Source organism: Saccopteryx leptura, chromosome 1 (genome assembly GCF_036850995.1).
Source record: "Saccopteryx leptura isolate mSacLep1 chromosome 1, mSacLep1_pri_phased_curated, whole genome shotgun sequence".
NCBI classification, from domain to species: Eukaryota; Metazoa; Chordata; class Mammalia; order Chiroptera; family Emballonuridae; genus Saccopteryx; species Saccopteryx leptura.
The window spans coordinates 35,868,790-35,890,818 of NC_089503.1; the positions used below are offsets into that span (position 1 = coordinate 35,868,790).

General features: G+C 36.4%; 1 protein-coding gene across 2 annotated transcripts in view; it reads right to left on the reverse strand.

Annotated features, from left to right (window-relative positions):
- Nucleotides 1-22,029, reverse strand: part of LUZP2 (leucine zipper protein 2) — a 470,561-nt gene that overhangs the window by 177,452 nt on the left and 271,080 nt on the right. For both annotated transcript variants that reach the window (XM_066364200.1, XM_066364208.1), the window contains exon 5: nucleotides 16,904-16,966. In XM_066364200.1, the coding sequence (XP_066220297.1) occupies nucleotides 16,904-16,966 (63 nt within the window). The remainder of the gene's footprint in view (nucleotides 1-16,903; nucleotides 16,967-22,029) is intronic.

Below are 22,029 nucleotides of genomic sequence, written 5' to 3' on the forward strand. Positions count from 1 at the left end.
GGAGAAAGAACCCTGCCACCAGAGAGAGTAAATGGCAGATAAGGCCTTCAGAGTCTCAGGATACACCCACTGCATTCCTGAATACATTTTCAAATAAGACCCTGCTGAGATCAGTAAACAAGACTACAAGTGAGAAGAAAACAAACAAACCAAGACTTCGAAGCAGCCCAAATCTGAAAGTGGATTATACAAATAACAGCTGATGCCAACCCAAGAAGACCTAGAAATAACACAACTGAAAATGGGAGGCAGACAACACCAAATCTAGATTTAAGTAGCCCTACAAACAACACACCCAAACACACAAACATAATGAGAAGACAGAGAAGTGCAATCCAAATGAAACCACAAGAGAAATCTCCAGAAAAGGAACTGAGTGATATGGAAATAATCAAACTGCCAGATACAAAGTTTAGAATAACGATTACTAGGATGCTTAGGGTTCTTAGAACAACAATGAATAGTCATTATGAACACCTAAATAAAGAGATAGCAAGTATAAAAAAGGACATTGAAATATTAAAAAAAAATCAGTCAGAGGTGACAAATACAATATCAGAAATGAAGACCACAATGGAAGGAATTAAAAGCAGGATGGATGAAGCTCAGGACTGAATCAGCAAGTTGAAGGACAAGATGAACAAAGGCATGAAAGCAGAGCAGAAAAAAGAAGAGACTCAAAAATTCTGAGAAAACTCTGAGAGAGCTCTGTGACAACATGAACAAAAATAACATCCACAACATAGGGGTTCCTGAAGAAGAAGAGAAAGTACAAGGGATAGAAACTTTATTCAATCAAATCATAGCTGAAAACTTCCCTAAATTGATGCAAGGAAGGTTCTCACAAGTTCAAGAAGCACAGAGAACTCCATTAAAGAGAAATCCAAAAAGACCCACACCAAGACACATCATAATTAAAACACCAAAGCTAAGTGATAAAGAGAAAATATTAAAAGCTGCTAGAGAAAAGGAAGCTATCACCTACAAAGGAGCCCCCATATGGATGATTTCCAACTTCTCAACAGAAACACTTGAGGCCAGAAAGGAATGGCAAGAAATATTCAAAGTAATGCAGAACAAGAACATACAACCAAGACTACTTTATCCAGCAAGGCTATCATTTAAAATTAAAGGAGAAATAAAAAGTTTCCCAGAAAAAAAAACAAAAACTCATGGAATTCATTACAACCAAACCAATGCTGCAGGAAATGTTAAGGGACCTGTTGTAAACAGATCAAAGTGGGAAAAGAATATAGCAAAAGAGGAATAGAGCTTTAAAGAATAAAGTGGCAATAAACAACTACATATCAATAATAACTTTAAATGTAAATGGATTAAATGATCCAATCAAAAGACATAGGGCCCTGGCTGGTTGGCTCCGTAGTAGAGCATCGCCCTGGTGTGCGGGAGTCCCAGGTTCAATTCCCGGCCAGGGCACATAGGAGAAACACTCATCTGCATCTCCACCCCTCCCCCTCTTCTTCCTCTCTGTCTCTCTCTTCCCCTCCCACAGCCAAGGCTCCACTGGAGCAAAGTCAGCCGGGGGCTGAGGACGGCTTTGTGGCCTCTGCCTCAGGTGCTAGAATGGCTCTGGTTATAACAGAGCAACGCCCCAGATGGGCAGAGCATCGCCCCCTGGTGGGCATGCCGGGTGGATCTGGCTCATGCGGGAGTCTGTCTGACTGCCTCCCCATTGCCAACTTCAGAAAAATGCAAAAAAAAAAAAAAAAAAAAAAAGACATAGGGTAGCTGCTTGGATAAGAAAACAGGACCCATACATATGCTGTCTACAAGAGGCACACCTTAAAACAAAAGATGCACATAGATTGAAGGTAAAAGAATGGAAAAACATACTTCATGCAAATTAAAATAAAAAAAAAGCTGGGGTAGCAATACTTTTATTAGACAAAATAGATTTTAAAACAAAGACTATAGTAAGAGATAAAGAAGGTCACTATATAATGATAAAGTGAGCAATCCAACAGAAAGATACAACCATCATAAATATCTACGCACCTAATATAGGAGCACCTAAATATATAAAGCAGACTTTGATGATATAAAGGGTGAGGTCAACAACAATATTATAATAGTAGGAGATTTCAATACCCCACTAACATCACTAGATAGATCCTCAAGGAAGAAAATTAACAATAAAACAGCAGACTTAAAGGACACACTAGATCAACTTGATCTAATAGATATATTTATAACCTTTCACCCTAAGGCAGCAGAATATACATTCTTTTCAAGTGCTCGTGGTACATACTCTAGGATAGACCACATATTAGGACACAAAAGTAGTCTCAACAAATTTAAGAAGATTGAAATCATATAAAGCATTTTCTCTGATCACAATGACAAAAAAAACTAGAAATCAACCACAACACAAAAACTGAAAAATACTCAAACACATGAAAACTAAATAGCATGTTATTAAATAATGAATGAGTTAACAATGAAATCAAAGAAGAAATAAAAATTCCTAGAAACAAATGATAATGAGCAAATAACAACTCAAAATTTATGGGACACAGCAAAAGCAGTCCTGAGAGGGAAGTTCATAGCACTTAAGAAGCTTGAAAAGCTGAAATAAACAACCTAACCCTTCATCAAAGAACTATAAAAAGAACAGTAAGTAAGGCCCAGAGGTAGTAGAAGGAAGGAAATAATAAAGCTCAGAGTGGAAATAAATGACATAGAAGCTAAAGAAACAATACAGAGGATCAATAAAACCAAGAGCTGGTTCTTTAAAAGGGTAAACAAGATCAATGAACCTTTAACAAGACTCACCAAGAAAAGAAGAGAGAGGACTCAAATAAATAAAATAAGAAAGGAGTGAGGAGAAATAACAACTGACACAACAGAAATACAAAATATTGTCAGAAAATACTATGAAGAACCATTTGCCAAAAAATTAAACAACCTAGGTGAAATGGTCAAATTCTTTGAAACACATACTCTTTAAAAAATCAATCTGGAAGAATCAGAAAACCTAAACAGACCAATTACAACAAAAGATACCGAAACAGTTATCAAAATGCTCCGAAAAAAACAAAACTCCTGGGCCCGATGGCTTCACTGGTGAATTCTACCAAACATTCAAAGAAAAACTAACTCCTATCTTTCTCAAGCTATTTCAAAAATTTCAGGTGGAAGAAACACTTCCAAGTTCCTTTTATAAGGCGAGTATAATTCTGATTCCAAAACCAGGCAAAGACAACACAAAGAAAGAAAATTATAGGCCAATATCCCTGATGAATTTAGATGCTAAAATCCTCAACAAAATATTAGCAAATCAGATCCAGCAATACATGAAAAAAATCATACATCATGATCAAGTGGGATTTATTCTAGGAAGGCAAGGATGGTACAACATTCATAAATCAATTAATGTGATTCACCACATAAACAAAAGGAAGGAGAAAACCACATGATAATTTCAATAGATGCAGAAAAAGCATTTGATAAAATCCAGCACTCATTTATTATCAAAACTCTTAGCAAAGTGGAAATATAGGAAACATACCTCAACATGATAAAGGCCATCTATTACAAACCCACAGCCAACATCATACTCAATGGACAAAAATTAAAAACAATTCCCCTAAAATCAGGAACAAGGCAGGGGTGCCCCCTTTTACCACTCTTATTCAACATAGTGCTGGAAGTCTTAGCTACAGCAATCAGACATTAAGAAGAAATAAAAGGCATCCAAATTAGAAAAGAAGAAGTAAAACTATCATTATTTGCAGATGTTATGATATTGTATATAGAAAATCCTAAAGTCTCAGTCAAAAAACTACTGGACCTGATAAATAAATTCAACAAGGTGGCAGAATATAAAATTAATACACAGAAATCAGAGGCATTTTTATACAGGAACAAGGAACTGTCAAAAAGAGAAATTAAGGAAACAATCACCTTCACTACTGCAACAAAGAAAAGTACCTAGGAGTAAATTTAACCAAGGAGGTTAAAGACTTGTACTCAGAAAATTGTAAAACATCAATAAGAGAAATCAAGGAAGACACAAACAAGTGGAGGCATATACCATGCTTATGGTTGGGAAGAATAAACATAATTAAAATGTCTATGTTACCCAAAGCAATTTATAAATTCAATGCAATACCAATTAAAATACCAATGACATACTTCAAAGATATAGACCACATATTCCAAAAATTTATATGGAACCAAAAAAAAAACAAAAAAAAAAACCACGAATAGCTTCAGCAGTCTTGAAAAGGAAGAATAAAGTGGGAGGTATCACACTTCCTGATATCAAGTTATACTACAAGGCCATTATACTCAAAACAGCCTGGTACTGGCATAAGAACAGGCGTATAGATCAATGGAACAGAAGAGAACCCAGAAATAAACCCACATCTTTATGGACAACTGATATTTTACAAAGGAGGTAAGAATATACAGTGGAGTAAAGACAGTCTCTTTAACAAATGGTGTTGGAAAAACTGGACAGCTACATGCAAAAAAAATAAAACTAGACCACCAACTTACACCATGCACAAAAATAAACTCAAAATGGATAAAAGACTTAAATGTAAATCGTGAAACCATAAGTATCCTAGAAGAAAACTTAAGCAGTAAGCTCACTGACATCTATTGCAGCAATATCTTTGTTGAATTATCTCCACAGGCAAATGAAATAAAAGACAGGATAACAAATGGGAATATATCAAACTAAAAAGCTTTTGCACAGCTAAAGACAATATGAACAGAATAAAAAAACAAACCACACAATAGGAGAACATATTCGACAATACATCTGAGAAGGGATTAATAACTGAAATTTATAAAGAACTTGTAAAACTCAACACCAGGAAGATAAACAATCCAATCAAAAAATGGGCACAAGAATGAATAGACACTTCTACAAAGAGGACATACAGATGGCCAATAGACAAATAAAAAAATGTTCCATATCACTAATCATTAGAGAAATGCAAATTAAAACCACAATGAGATATCACCTCACACCAGTCTGAATGGTGCTCATTGACAAAATAACACACGATAGGTTTGGCGAGGATGTGGAGAAAGGGGAACCCTCCTGCACTGCTGGTGGGAATGCAGACTGGTACAGCCACTGTGGAAAACAGTATGGAGATTCCTCAAAAAATTAGAAATGGAACTGCCCTTTGACCCAGCCATCCCACTTATAGGAATATATCCCAAGGACACCATATCACCGACTGAAAAAAAGAAATGCACCGCAATGTTTATGGCAGAGTTGTTTACAATAGCAAAGATCTGGAAACAGCCCAAGTGTCCACCAGTGGACGGATGGATTAAAAAGCAGTGGTACATATATACAATGGAATACTATGAGGCTATGAAAAAAGAAGGAAATATTACCTTTTGTAACAATATGGAGGGACCTGAAACTATTATGTTGAGTGAAATAAGCCAGGCAGAGAAAGAAAAATATCATATGACCTCACTCATTTGAGGAATCCAAGGAATAATGAGAACTGAGGAACGGAATTGAGACAGAGGAGGGATCAAAGGGGCCAGAGGAAAAGAGGACAGAGGTAAAGGGGATGATAGGATGGGATAAACCTGAAGGGAAGGGAGGAGGGTATTATAGGGAGGGGGGGCAAGGGAAAAGTTGAAGGGAATAGGGGAGAGGGGGGAGGCATTCGGGGTGACCCTAGAATCCATGTAAACACAATTAAATAAAAAATGTTATTAAAAACATTGTACTGAATATTTTAAATATCGTGAATAAGGCAGATTACATTTTGTGTGTGAGTGTTTTATAGATTTTATTTTTTAGAGCTGTTTTAGTTTCATTGAAACTTTAGAGGAAGATACAGAGATTTACCATAAACCCCTTGCCCTCACTTTTATATAGCTTATCCTATTATCAAAGTCCCGTACCAGGGAGGTAGATGTAGGTAATGAGAACCTACATTAACAAACACATCGTTACCACCCATAGTTTACATTATGGTTCACTTTTGGTATTGCACATTTCATGAGTTTGGGCAAATGTATAACGACAGGTATTCATCAATATAGTATCTCGCACAAAGTAGTTTCATTGCATAAAAATCTTCTGTGTTCTACCTATCCATCTTTCCCACCCCCAAACCCCTGGCACCTTCAGTTTTACATCTAGCTTTTTACTTCTACTATAGGTTAGCTATTTCCATAACACCATATAATTGGAATCATAAGTATATAGCCCTGTCAAATTGACTCTTTATATTTAGTAATATATACTTAATTTTCCTCTATGTCTTTTCATGACTTTATAGTTCATTTCTTTTTAGAATATAATAATATTCCATAATCTGGATTTTCACAGTTTATTTATCCATTAACCCAGTGGTCCCCAATCTTTTCTGGGCCACGACCGATTTAATGTCAGAAAATATTTTCACGGACCGGCCTTTAGGGTGGGACGAATAAATGTATCACGTGACCGAGGCAAGCATCAAGAGTGAGTCTTAGATGGATGTAACAGAAGAAATCTGGTCATTTTAAAAAAATAAAACATCATTCAGACTTAAATATAAATAAAACAGAAATAATGTAAGTTATGTATTCTTTCTCTGCAGACCAGTACCAAATGGCCCACAGACCACTACCGGTCCACGGCCCGGGGGTTAGGGACCACTGCATTAACCTACTGACAAAGGTTGTTACAAGGTTTTGGAAATTATGAAAAACTTACTATAAACATCCATATGCAGGTTTTAATGTGGACTTAACTTGTCAACATCTTTAAATAAATATCAACAAGCATGATTGCTCAATTGTAAAGTAAGAGTATAATAAATTTTGTAAGACTCTGCCAAACTGCCTTCCAAAGTGCATTTTACATTCTCACCATTATTTGATTGTTTTTACTACAATGGAAAAGAGAGAGAGACACACACAAAAGCAAAAACAGTGGAGAAGAATGATAGTGGACAGTTAATGAATTATATAATATAATTTCAAGTGTTAACTGCTATAAAGAATAAAAAACAAGATGGGGTGCCAGATTTTTCTGTTACTCATGGATTTTAGAACAAGGCTACAAGTTATTTTAAATTGAGGCCTTATATTTTAGTAGTTTGTTATAGTAAAATGAATTTGCTGCTTTTCATTGAAACAAAAATTTATTATTTTAGATACACGATGGCTTTCTGGAATAAAATTACACAAAGATAAACTCAAAAAATAGTTGATTACCATGCCAATTTTCCCTAAGAAATAAACACTATAAAATTAATACTTATATATTTGCTCTATTAAGGAAATAAGAAAAAACTTGACCCCAGTGTGTTCAAAAATACAGATGAACATTTTTGAATTTTAAAAGTTTGCATAAACAAAAAGCTATTCCATATAGTAATTCTTTTTTTTTAATTTTTTTAAATTTATTCATTTTAGAGAGGAGAGAGAGAGAGGAGAGAGAGAGACAGAGAGAGAGAAGGGGGGAAGAGCTGGAAGCATCAACTCCCATATGTGCCTTAACTAGGCAAGCCCAGGGTTTCGAACTGGCGACCTCAGCATTTCCAGGTCAACGCTTTATCCACTGCACCACCACAGGTCAGGCCCATATAGTAATTCTAACAATAAAACTAATACAAAAATTTATAAACTTGTATCTTATAGATTTCTACTATGGATTAAATGGGATGTTACGTGCACATTTATTTTTGAAGGTATTCACAAATTATTTGGGTCTATTTATTCTTCTGTTTCATTTCATTCTTTCAAACTTGCTTAAGTAAAGTCCCTCATGAAATCCCTTTTGTTATACTTAGTTGTAGCTCCATTACCCTTTCATATTCAATAATCTTGAGTTAATGACTACTTAAAGTATAAAGGTATAATAGAGGATATGAAACCCATTTCAAGTTGGGACATAGAGAATGGTTACCCAGTTAGTTTCCTGTACTAATATTGAAAGAATGAAACACAAAGGAGGAGATAATAAAGTGAAGGAGGGCTGAGAATCACATAGAGCAGAATAGTGACTCTCTGATATTAAAAACAAAGCAGTTCTCCAATTTCTTTCCAGGTACAGAGATAGAGATAATCGTTTACCTAATGTTATATTTACTACAGCTTCCTTAGTGCTATTTTTTATTGAGAATTTGAATGTAGCAAGTAAACAGAAAAGGAGACAAGTGATGATCCTTAATATGTTTGGAATGGGTTTGAATTGTATGCAAGGGAGCACTGCTAAAAAAGCTATGGTGATGAAAATATTTCTGACATGCTCTGATCTGAGGGATAGTAAGGAAATTGGTATGTGTTTGATGGTTCTCTAGGTACATTTTATTTTATCAGCCTAATACCTAGTCACCCTTGGAATGAAACTTCCTTTCTTGTAGCAAATCTATCTGTGTTTGAGTAAAATTGATGCTATCTAACAAAAGGGTAAAAATATAACTCAAACTTGACCAAATAAAGTGCCCCATTCCCCTGGTTATGGTGATTGACTCAGACATGCAAACAAGTTGTAGGGCCAGCAGTCACAGCTGTTGTGGCCATGCACATGCAGGTTCTCATTGAATTTGGGCAGACAGTAAAGGAACAGTGAAGCCAAAAAAAACAGTGGGCTATTCCTTTATTCAAGCCTCATACCAGCCAATGAGCAAACACACAGGGAACACACTTCCTTCTTTATTCAGAGCTCACAAAGCTACTGACACATTCCGTGTTTCCACAACCAGGAGAATCTTCTCTAGTTCCTCTTAGAATCAAAGGCCTCACCAGTCCCAAAGCCCCTCACCTCTGGTTCCCCATCTGCCAACATGGCTTCTTACTCTGAAAAACTGGCTTCTCTCTCTTTCCCTGCCATCTTGGCTTCTCTCTCCCTCTTCCTTTTTCCTCTCCTTCTCTGAACAAAGGGGCTTCTCCTTCAGCACTCATTAGCAAACAATGGCAGCTCCCAAGCAGGAAGATAATTTGCAACTTCACAGATCACATACCTGGTGCTGCCCAGTACCATTTTTAACAATAAGAGTGAGCAAACTCAAAAATACAAATATTACAAACTCATTTGCCCAACACAAGTTAAGATTTTTCCTGGGATGTATCTGCTGGTGCAGTCTGAAATGACAGTCTCTTTTGGCTATATTTTTCTTAGCTGGTAAGATGTGAATCAAATGGTTTTTGTTGTCTTGTTTGCCAGAGAGAGAGAGAGAGAGAGAGAGAGAGAGAGGGAGGGAGGGAGAGAGAGAGAGAGATTATGAGAATAGAATGATATTGTCTAGAAGTTAAAAAGATAGATTCCTGTCTTACCTTGATATTTTTTTTTAATTTTTATTTTATTTTTATTTATTCATTTTAGAGAGGAGAGAGAGAGACAGAGAGAGAGAGGAGAGAGAAGGGGGGAGGAGCTGGAAGCATCAACTCCCATATGTGCCTTGACCAGGCAAGCCCAGGGTTTCAAACCGGCGACCTCTGCATTTCCAGGTCGACGCTTTATCCACTGCGCCACCACAGGTCAGGCTTACCTTGATATTTTTATTTGAGTGAGATATAGATATTTTGTGTAATCCTTTGTATGTCGAGAATCATTTCCTAGGCAAATATTTATTTGTACATAGCATTGCCTATTGATGCCTTAATTAAAGCCCATGAATATGATGATCATGATGATAACGATGATGATGATAGTTTCCACTTGTCAAGACCTAAATGTCTAAATATGTGTTAAATGTCTCCTATGCATTTTCTCTCACTTACAAAATTAGCAATATTCTGAAGCCCTAAAACATATCAAATAATGTTTACAAAAGGCATGAAATAAAAATCAAACCTTTCCTTTTACTTGAAGCCTAGCAGAGAAAACAATATATCCTTCGATCACAGAACAGAAAGAGTGACCCAGGTGCATCCGGGCACAGACATCACACAGTTTCAACTGAGAATCATTCCTGAAATTGTTTACAATGTTGACATCTAGCCAACATTCAGAAGCAGGAAATTACAACTTGGCAGAAATAATTGATTGCAACAGTAAATAAAACAAAATTTAAGGTAGATCCTAATCTCTAATAAAACAGCAGTCTTGGCTTACTTCTGAAATGCTGAGTAAAAATTCTGTGTGCTTTCACAGTAGAAAGTTCACTGATGTAGTTTTATCTGATAGTGGAAATTTCCAGATTTATTTTTCATTTTTCTGTGTACTATGCTTTGACCAAATCAATCTGATTGACAGTCCCAACAGCTTCTTATAACACACACTTACAGCACTGATTTTCAAGTAAGCTGAACTGAAACTGGATTCAGCTACAATTAAAATTAACTGCTTTTTCCCTGGTCAGTTGGCTCAGGAGTAAAGTGTTGGCCAGGTGTGTGGGAGTACTGGGTTCAATTCTGTGTTAGAGCACACAGGAGAAGTGACTATCTGTTTCTGCACCCCTACCTGTTCCCCTTATCTCTCTCTCTCCCTTTTCCTCCTATCTCTCTCCCATGGCTCAAATGATTTGAGCAAGTTGACCCTGGGTGCTAAGGATGGCATCATGACATATCTCAGGTGTTAAAATAGCTCAGTTGGCAAGAAATGGAGCAGCGGCCACAGGTGGACAGAGCTTCACCTGGTAGGGAGATTGTCGGATAGATCCCAGGAGCATGCAGGAGTTTGTCTCTCTGCCTTCCCACCTCTCACTTAAATAAAAAAATAAGTTAACTGCTTTCTTCACAGCAATAAACAACCATCTTTTCACTTATATGGGAACTTTTGAAAGCTCAACCACTTCTATAATTGCTGTTTTGATCATGAAAAAATCACTGCAAAATCTAATCCTTTCATTTCTTTCAAAAGCTACCCCTTCACTGAAGATATTGCCCTTATCTGTCCCCTTACAATATTTTATTGTACAGTGCTTATTTCAATGTATTTATTGTAATTGTTTTGTGTAGTTTTCATTATTTTTGTATCATTATATAGTACATGGACAAATATTACTATGCAATATTAAAATATGTTTACAGTCTTCATGGTCAGAAGTTATTGTGTTATAATTGAAATTTAATGTTGGAACAAAACTAAGAAGTAACATGTTTATTCTAGAAATGAATATACTGTATAGACAATAAACCTTATATATGCAACTAAATAAGTAATATTAAAGTACTTCTATAGACAGACTTATACTTAATATTATATTCACACCTTCCTGGTTTAAAAAATAAATTCTTAAACTGTTTACTTGGAATATACAAAATGCCAGAGATGATGAAGTCAAAATTCATGTCTACCTGGAATCTTCAGAACTTGACTTTATTTATAAATAGGGTCATTGCACATGTCATTAAGTTACAACCAAGTTACACTGGATTAGAGTAGGCCCTAAATTCAGTAACTGGTATCTGTATAAGAATAGGGGAGAACACAAAGAAACACATAGAAAAGGCCATATAAAGATGGAAGTAGAGGTTCTTGACAAACCAAAAAATGTCAAGAATGACTAGGACACACCAGAGAGTCAGAAAATGAAAAATTAGTTCTTCCCTAGGATCTTCAGAAGGAGTATGGCCCTGCTGACACTGATTTTAGACTTCTAGCTTTGAAAACTACAAGTACATGTTTGTTGTTCTAAGCCAATCAGTTTGGAGTACTAGGATCCAGTAGCCTTAGCATCTAAAATATAGTAGATGGGTTATAGTAAACTTTAAACACTGTATATACAACTCACCAGAATATCCAGTTAACCAAAACTTCTCAGAAATAATCACTGGAAAAGGCAAATGAGCAGAAATAAAATGAAAACATGTAATGGAATTATTTGAAAGCATCTCAAGGGTGTCCTGGACTCAGTAAATATTTGATTCAAACTCTTACACTTATTCATCTGCAGGCAAGCACGAGAATCCATTTTCAGAGTGATGACCTTGAAGTACATTCTATTTTATTATGAAATATCCCATCATCCTTACTTGAATGTGTTTATTAAGGAAAGATGGAATAGTTTATATTATAGAGATTTACAGTCATGAGAGTTAAAACAAAATGTTTTTTTTTCTTAAAATTTATTAGAGTTCTCTCTAGATTGAAGATTATTAACATTTATTTATTTATTTATTTTTGTTTTCTTTTATTCATGAACTTCTTCTCAGAATCCAGACTCTATCATTTGAATATATATATGCATATTCACCTACACTTATTTTGTTATCAAATAATTTCAGAATGATCTGAGATTAGTTGATATTAATCTTTATATCTTGCAGGGTCTCTAAGCATCCCTACTGTAGAGAATATAACAAATTAGGTAAATCTGCCTCAAAGTCCACATTTGGAGGTAGTGTCCAAAGTTTATTCAATTCATGTAATTCACTGGTATTAAGAACAGACAGATTAAGTGTGGTCGTTTTTTGGGGATAGAGACAGAGAGAGAGAGATACAGGGACAGAAAGGGAGAAGGGTCAGACTGATAGGAAGGGAGAGAAATGAGAAGCATTAATTCTTCATTGCAGTTTCTTAGTTTTTCATTGATTGCTTTGTCATATGTTCCTTGACCAGGGGACTATAACAGAGTAAGTGAACCCTTGCTTAAGCCAGCAACCTTGGGCTTCAAGCCAGACAGCTTTGGACTCAAGCCAGCAACCATGAGGTCATGTCAATGATCCCACACTCAACCTGACAACCCCACACTCAAGTTAGATGAGCCTGTGCTCAAGCCAGTGACCTCGAGGTTTTGAACCTGGGTCCTCTGCATCCCAGTCTGATGCTCTATGCATTGCACCACAGACTTCTCAGGCAAGTGTGCTCTTAATTTATGTTCACTATACACAAATTCCTGGCCCTGTGATTCTTTGATTAAAAAAAAAATTAATGGTAACGTTTCATCTAGAGAAGGTAGGATTCTAACTTCAAAGATTAAGCATCAATTGAGAAAATAATTCAGACAAAAGCATAGTGAAAAGACATCATAAGAATATGTAAGATATGGCCCTGGCTGGTTGGCTCAGCAGTAGAGCTTCGGCCCTGGATGTGGAAGTCCCAGGTTCAATTTCTGGTCAGGGCACATAGGAGAAGTGACCATCTCCTTCTACACTCTCACTTCCCTTCTCTCTCTTTATCTTTCTCTTCCCCTCTCACAGCTATGACTTGAATGGTTCTAGCAATTTGGTCCCAGACTCTGAGGATGGCTCCATGTCTTCACTTTAGGCACTAAAATAGCTTGATTGCCAAGCAAATGGAACAGCGGCCACAAATGAGGAGAACATCGCCCCCTAGCAGGATCCTGTCTCTCTGCCTCCCCACTTCTCACTTAAAAAAAAAGAAAAAGTAGGCAAGATGCCATATTTTCACACAAGATATTTAACATGCACATATGCACAATTGAATGCTCTATCAATGGTACTTACAGTGCATTTCTGAGTTACTCAAAACCCTTCAATGATGACCTGTCATATATTAAAACTGGTTACCTTGACCCCTACCTTTTTTTTTAAAAAAAATTCATTAATACATAAGTTACAAAATTTTGAAAACAGTTTCACATTTCACAATGTGAACATTTTTTAGTGCTAATCCCAGATTTCAAAGGAATAATCAACACAGACAAATTAGAAATAAAACAAATATATCCTCTATATTTCTAAAGTTTCACTGAAGTTCCGGGGCAGACTTAGGTTTTCCTTATCAGATATGAACCCTGCAATAGGTACATACAGAAACTAGTGATCTAGATGTTATTCATTGTCTTATATACCAGGAATAAGGCTGTGGGATACCAGATGAGGTCATCAAGCTGGCTTGCAGCTTCCTGATCTTGCAGAGAAAGCCCTGCCTGCCTTAAGACCACAAGTACTGGGTACGCTTATGGAGTTGTTCCTAAAGCTCAGCATACAAGCTGTATATTTAGCTCCTCTAACAATTTTGTGAAATCCCTGTATGTCTTAATAATAAGTGCTATTTGTTAGGGAAAAATTAATCCTCAGGGATCAAAACTGCCCCTTCCTAAACCTTCCTCAGTCAGAATGTGATGAATTGTACTTAATCTTTAAGTTGACCAAACAGAATTCAGTTACCACAACAGCCCTGTACCACCGAAGGCAGGAGACGAAACAGCAGAAGGAGCTAGTTACCAAGGGAGGCAGGAGGCAAAACAGAAGAATAGCTCTACCCAGGCCAGAGGAGGCCTGCTCACCAGCATCAACAGAAACTGCCAGAAGGAGGCAGCAGAGTATAAAACTAACCCTCTCACCCCTCCTTGCGGTTGCCTCTCTCATCGAACTCAGCCCACCTGCATCCAGGTGTTTGCTATAAATTCTCTTGTCTACACTTTGGGCTCTGCATGGTAGATGTGACTCCTGCCATGTTACAGAACTTTAACTATTCTCTTTATCAGAGAATTTTTATTTTTGCCAAAACTGAGTACAGAGGCCCTGGCCAGTTTGCTCAGCGGTAGAGCGTCGGCCTGGCATGCGGGGGGACCCAGGTTCGATTCCCGGCCAGGGCACATAGGAGAAGCGCCCATTTGCTTCTCCACCCCCCCCTCCTTTCTCTCTGTCTCTCTCTTCCCCTCCCGCAGCCAAGGCTCCATTGGAGCAAAGATGGCCCGGGCGCTGGGGATGGCTCCTTGGCCTCTGCCCCAGGCGCTAGAGTGGCTCTGGTCGCGGCAGAGCGACGCCCCAGAGGGGCAGAGCATCGCCCCCTGGTGGGCAGAGCGTCGCCCCTGGTGGGCATGCCGGGTGGATCCCTGTAGGGCGCATGAGGGAGTCTGTCTGACTGTATTTTCCCTTTTCCAGCTTCAGAAAAATACAAAAAACAAACAAACAAAAACCCCTGAGTACAGAAACTGGTAGATTGCTCCTAAAAACTCAGGTTCTATTCCTCATATGCCTGGATATGTATCAATGGCTATTAAAACTATTTGTAAATTCACAGATGGACAATGACTTAACTTCTGGCAAATTTTCCTTCCATGCACTTATAACAGCAATAAAAAAATCATTAAAAAAACAACAACAACTATATGAGCCATGCAAAAAAATAGATGAGCCAAGGAACTGAGAGACAGGAAAACTTGAGCCATGAAATAGTAAGAGGGGAAAGCCTGTCACTGAAAGATAGTAGCTTTGACAAATTTCTGATTTTCATCAACAGGGAGAAAGTCCACTGGTTTCTGATTTTATTATTATTATTATTTAGTATTATTACTTATTTTATCCTTAACTTGAACTATCTTGAATAAGCCTAAAAAAATTAATCATAAGAATCTATTTTAAAGCATACACTATAGAAGAGAAATGAGGTTTAACATTTCCTTCCTCCTTTTTCTTTCTTCCTTTTCTCCTTCCCTCCTTCCCTCCTTCCTTCCTTGCTTCCTTCCTCACTTTTTTGCTTCCTTCCTTCCTTCCTTCCTTCCTTCCTTCCTTTCTTCCTTCCTTTTTTCCTTCCTTCTTTTTGTCCTTCTTTCCTTCCTTTTATCTTCCCTTTCTTTATTTCATCCTTTCTTCCTTGCTTCCTTTTTTCCTTCTTTCCTTCCTTTTTTGATCTCTTTCTTCCCTTTAACTCTATCTGCTAACTTAATATAAACTATTTCAATACTAATCTAAGCCAAGTATAGCAATTTATAAAGTCCTAAACATTATTACACACATTGCATTAAGGAGTTTCAACTACACAAAGATTTCGTCCCAATGCCTGATTTGCCTAGTATTTCTATATCTATATTTAATATTTTTTACATTGAGGACCAATATAGATAAATTTATTTTACCCTGGGGTGGAGAATAAATAACACTAAAGAAAATTAAAAATGAAATTAGAGAGAGGATGTATTGAAAGTGTAAAGTGGAATAGAATTCTGATCTTTGGACATATAGAAAATATATGAAAGTCATAAAAAAACCCCAATTTTCTATATATTTATTTGTTTTATTTTCTGGTACAATATTTTATAATTATTATAACCATACAATATATAAATATAAAGTGAAAAATAAGCAACTGAATGCACACAGATGAATTACATAAGAGACATCAGAATTAGAGACAGTATGTTATAAAATATGGCAACATATCTAGTATCAATCAATATTTACGTTGTGGGAAACCTCATATTCTACAAGTTCATGCACTAAAAATACAAAGTGTATGTGAAAAATATGATTGAGAAAGGTCACTTACAATGTAACTTTGTAATCATATAACAAAATAACAATACTACTAAAAAGACAACCACATTTTAATATTTTCTAGTATTTATCCCAAGAATTATAGTCAATTCTTTGTAGCCTTACTTTTAGAATTTAATGGGTTTTTTTTCCTTTGAGATGTGAATCCTAAAGGGAATTGACTTTTAATAAAACATTATCATCAAAATTTAAATCCAATGCATTCTTATCACTAATAACTTGTTTTAGTACAGGGGATATATTAATAACCTGCTATACTCACAGGTTAGCCAGATATCTTGGTGCAGTGAAAACATTTTTTTAAAGATGTTTGAAGATATTAAACTGCCAATGCAAGTATTAGACACTTCTTTTAAAGACTATAATAAAAGTGGTTACAGCTTATTTTATTCAAATCTACATTACTCTAGAATTCACACATACATTTTTCAGTCTAAATAGGTTCTTGCTAGCATGAAGTTAATTTCTAGCCAGCTCTCTTCTTCATGTCTGTGAATTTATTTGGTAAACAAATTTATAAACTAAAATTACATTTTTAATGTATCTAAAGTGAAATATAATTAGAAATAAAAATAGAGATATGTAGACATAACTTTCTTAAATATATGTAAAAGTAGGGATTATCTACTCTGAAATTCTTAACTTTATAGTTCTTCTCCATTAGTATATAGCTAAAGATCAAATCTCCATGTGATCAATACTCCAAAGCTTTTGGCAAATCCAATGAGTTTGTGTATATTTCTTGATTTATATAAAATTTGCCTGAAATATGTCTTACCTCATTCTGAAGATCTCGAATCATTTTGCTCTTTCTTTCCATTTCAGTCTTCAAAAAATTAATCTGAAAATAAATTAAAAAATATGTAGACACATTTCCATTAATTTTTGTGGCTTTCATAATTTTTATGATTTTGGGGTTTAATAAAATCATCTTTGTATCAACAAATATTGAGAAAGAACAAAAGATTAAAATTTTCATTAACTAAACTTTTATTGACCAATTCATACATATGTTATCTACTGAGTATATAAAAATAGCCTTTTCTCATATAATAAAAGATTCATTTTTTTAACTGAGAACCCATGCACATTATAAATATGGTTCTAAGTTTAAACTTCAATTTTTAAAAAGTGTGGTTTTAAAAAAAATACTAGAATTTAGGGTCAGGCCTAGGAATCTCTACTCCTAAAACATTCCCCAGGTCACTTTAACTTGTGACCATGTTTGAAAGCAGTTACTTAGTGACATCCTTAACTTCAAAAACACAGAATGTTATAAATACTGTACCAAAGAACTCATATTTCCTGTTGAGTATAATATTGTTGAGATATGTAAACTTAAGCCAATAATTCAAACTATATTTACATAAGCATGACACATTATCCACTTGAGTACTGGGGGACCTTCGGTTATGACACAGTTCTGTTCCTACAACAGTTATGTAACCCAAATTTTGGAGTAAGTCAACACACACCTACCCTGGCCTAACACAAATGGAACCTTTGTGTTTTTAACAGTCCAGAATGGCATAGGTAAGTGAACAGGGGGATGTTAACTCTCTAACTCATATGCCACATTACTGTATCTTCTTCTGCTGTACAAATCAAACTAGCTTGCCCATGTAGTCCATAAGTTTAGTACTAATAAAGCTAAACACTGACATCTTATTTTTTTAAGGTTTTATGGGAATAAGTGTTGTAAATTTGAAATGTCATATGTTGAGACTGTCGTAACTCAAGGACCCCGTGTACTTCAGAAAAAAAGTCAATATAGCAAAGTAGCTAAGATTTGAAACTTATCACTGAAGGTTCACTATAATAAAAGCTAACTGTATGACAGTGGATAAACATTTAATTTTTCCAACTGTCAAGGTTTGGCAGTCACATTTAAAAAGTAAAAGGAGACAGGTAAAATTAATTAAATTTACTTATATATTTTATTTGAGTTATATTAAAATATTATTATTTTAACATGTAGTAGACTGCTACTGAGAGTTTTATACTTCCAGCATATCTCAGTTTCAACTAGTTATTTTAAAAAAAAAATTTTTTTTTCTGTATTTTTCTGAAGCCGGAAATGGGGAGATTAAGTCAGACAGACTCTGGCATGCGCCTGACCAGGATCCACCCGGCACGCCCACCAGGGGGCGATGCTCTGCCCACCACGGGGCCATGCTCTGCCCCTCCGGGGCGTCGCTCTGTTGCGACCAGAGCCACTCTAGCGCCTGGGGCAGAGGCCAAGGAGCCATCCCCAGCGCCCGGGCCATCTTTGCTCCAGGGGAGCCTCGGCTGCGGGAGGGGAAGAGAGAGACAGAGAGGAAGGAGAGGGGGAGGGGTGGAGAAGCAGATGGGCGCTTCTCCTGTGTGCCCTGGCCAGGAATGGAACCTGGGACTTCTGCACGTCCGGCCGACGCTCTACCACTGAGCCACTGGCCAGGGCCTCAACTAGTTATTTTTTAATGATCGATAGCCTCATGCATCTATTGGTTATACATTCAACAACATAATCCTAAAATTTCCCTAGAATGATACAAAAGATTTGCAATATGAATTATTTCTGGAGATAGACTGTTAGCGGAAATCAGATAAACAATAAGTTAATATTCACCATATATACAGACTTTTTAAAAAATGCTATGAAACATTTTAAACATAAACAAAAGAACAAGAAGTAATATGTAAAAAACATTTCTGGGCTCAACCCTAAAAAGGAACATAAGTAAATGTTTTGTCCTATTATCTCCAAACCTTATTTTTAAAATGTTATAGATACTATTGAAGCCCTATCTAATTTTTCTTCCTTTCCTCTCCCTAGAGGTAAGAACTGTGCTGAAGTTAATGTGCATTAATCTTGTGCATGTTTTCCTACAGTTTACTTACTATGAGTTGTATAAAGCTTGACAACACACCCTTCTTCTCTGGCTGTGTAGGTGTCTCTATACTGTTCCCTCAAATCATAATGGTAACCAAAACCGAATAATTTTTGGTGGTCAAATTACACATAAAGTAGAAGCCTGGAGAATGGTTACTATGTCCATTGTATTGGCCACAATGATTTTCAAAGTTAGCTAAAATTATGAAGATACTGACAGGAATCCAAAGACAGGAGTCAATTTCATTGTCCCATTAAGGGGATAAAGCTTAATTTGGTTGATGAAACAGAGGTATCGCTGAAAGGACTTGATGTTATTCAAAATTAGATATGTATGCAGAGCAAGAGTGTGTATCCTAGTAAACAGCTTTTACACCCATTTCTACTCTTTCGTGCAGGTCTTAGATTATTGATAATGACTGGACCAGCCCTTGTTTTTATTATGATTTATAAGACATCTTCAGCAATAACCATCAGTAAACTTGGAATAAAAAGGTTTATTACTTTCCTGGCAAGTTTGCTCAGTGGATAGAGCTCTGTCCAGTGTATGAATATCCAGGGTTTAATTCCTGGTCAGGGCACACAAGAGAGGTGATCATCTGCTTTTCTTCCCATCCCTTTTTCCTTTTCCCTCTCTTTTCCTATCTCAGCCAGTGGCACCATTGTTTCCAGCACATCAACCTCAAGAGCTAAAATAGCTCAATTGATTCCAGCATCTACCCCAGATAGGGGTTGCCAAGTAAATCCCTGGTAGGAATGTATGTGAGAGGAGTCTGTCCTACTTAAAAAAAATAAAGTTTGGGAGAACCAAGATAGCAGTAGAATAAGCAGATGCACAGACTCCCAGCTCACACCACCAAATTGGATTACAAATTAATTTAGGAATAATCAGTGTGAAAAACCAACTTATGATTAAAAGAACAGGTCTTAAAAACTGAGGAGCAAAGAAGAAGCCACACCAAGCTTGGTAGGGAGTGCCAAGGCGTGGTGGGTCTCCCCTGCTTCCAGGAATTAAGGTGAGATGAGACTGAGAGCCCAGAAGGGCTCTCATTACAAGGAGAAGAGTGGGGAATATTGCTCACAGCCACTTGCCTGGGGACCTGGGAATGAGGTGAACTGAGAGGGCTAGATTGTCTTCCAAAAGGAAAGTGGGGAGAGACAGATGGTGACAGGCAGAGGAATGCATGGGATGACCTGAGAAGTTGACTCTTCCAGTACGGAAGTGGCTATAGCTGGGGGAGGGGTTGAACCCTCAACAAAGCACAAGCCTAAAGTGGTTCCAGGTGACCCACCTCCAGAAAGCTCTCCAGCTCCAATCAGAGCAACAAGACACACCTGAAAACAGGAAGTGGGGAAGAGGGGTAATAACTCATGTCTCCATGGAGATCTGAGATACACCTCCCCCTACTGAAGCTGTGAAAACACCCTGCCCCCAGAGAGAAGCTGGCACAGATCAGGCCTTCATAGTCTCAAGATACACCCACCACATTCCTAGATACAACTCCAAATAAGCCCTCTGCTGAAATCAGTAAACAAGATGACTACTGAGTTAAGAAAACTGAAAAGAAAACAAACAAATCAAGACTTCAAAGAGGCTATACTAGGTAAGGAGATCACAGCTGGAAGAAGCCTACAAGACATAGAGAATAATGGGTAGGCAAAGAAGCATAAGTCATATGCTTCAACAAGATAAATCCTCCAATAAAGTCTTGGACAAATTGGAAGTACTCAAATTACTGGATGCAGAGTATAAAATAATGATTTTTAGGATGCTGAAAGATCTCAAAGCTACAACGGATGGACTTAAAGAACACTGCAGTAAAGAAATTAAAAGCATCAAAAAGGACATGAAAATCATAAAGAGGAACCAGACAGAAATGACAAACACAATATCAGAAATGAAGACTACACTGGAAGGAATTAAAAGCAGGCTGGATGAAGCAGAGAATTGGATCAGCAACTTAGAGGACAAGATAAGTGAAAGCACAGAAGTGGAGCATCAAAAAGAAAAGAGACTAAAAAAATCTGAAGAAACTCTAAGACAGCTCTGTGACAACCTAAAGAGAAACAACATATGCATCATAGGGGTTCCTGAAGAAGAAAAGAAAGAACAAGGGTTAGAGACTTTGTTCAATGAAGTCATAGCTGAAAACTTCCCTAAATTGATGCAGGAAAAAGTCACACAAGTTCAAGAAGCACAGAGAATTCCATTAAAGAGAATCCCCCCCAAAAAATTACACCAAGACACATCATAACTAAAATACCAAAACTAAGAGATAAGGAGAAAATATTAAAAGCTGCTAGAGAAAAAAGGCTATCACTTACAAAGGAGCCTCCATAAGAATGACATCCAATTTCTCAACAGAAACACTTGAGGTCATAAGGGAATGGAAGACATATTCAAAGCATTGCAGAATAAAAGCCTGCAACAAGACTTTTTTTATCCAGCAAAGTTTTTGTTTAAAATAGAAGGAGAAAAAAAAAGCTTTCCAGACCAAAAAAAAAAAACAAAAAACAAAAAACAAACAAACAAAAAAAAAAACAAACAAAAAAAAACTCAAGGAATTCATTACAACCAAACCAATGCTGCAAGAAATGTTAAGAGACCTGTTGTAAACAAAACAAATTGGGAAAAGAATGTAGTTAAAGAGAAATATAGCTTTAAAGAATAAAATGGCAATAAACAACTACATATCAATAATAACATTAAATGTAAATGGATTACATGCTCCAATCAAAAGACATAAGGTAGCTGAATGGATAAGAAAACAGAACCCATACATATGCTATCTACAGGAGACACACCTTAAAACAAAAGATACACATTGACTGAAAGTAAAAGGATGGAAAAATATATTTCATGCAAATGGAAATGAAAAAAAAAGCTGGGGTAGCAATACTTATATCAGACAAAATGGACTTTAAAACAAAGACTATAGGAAGGGATAAAGAAGGTCAGTACATAATGATAAAGGGAGCAATCGAACAAGAAGAGATAACCATTATAAATATATATGAACCTAATATTGGAG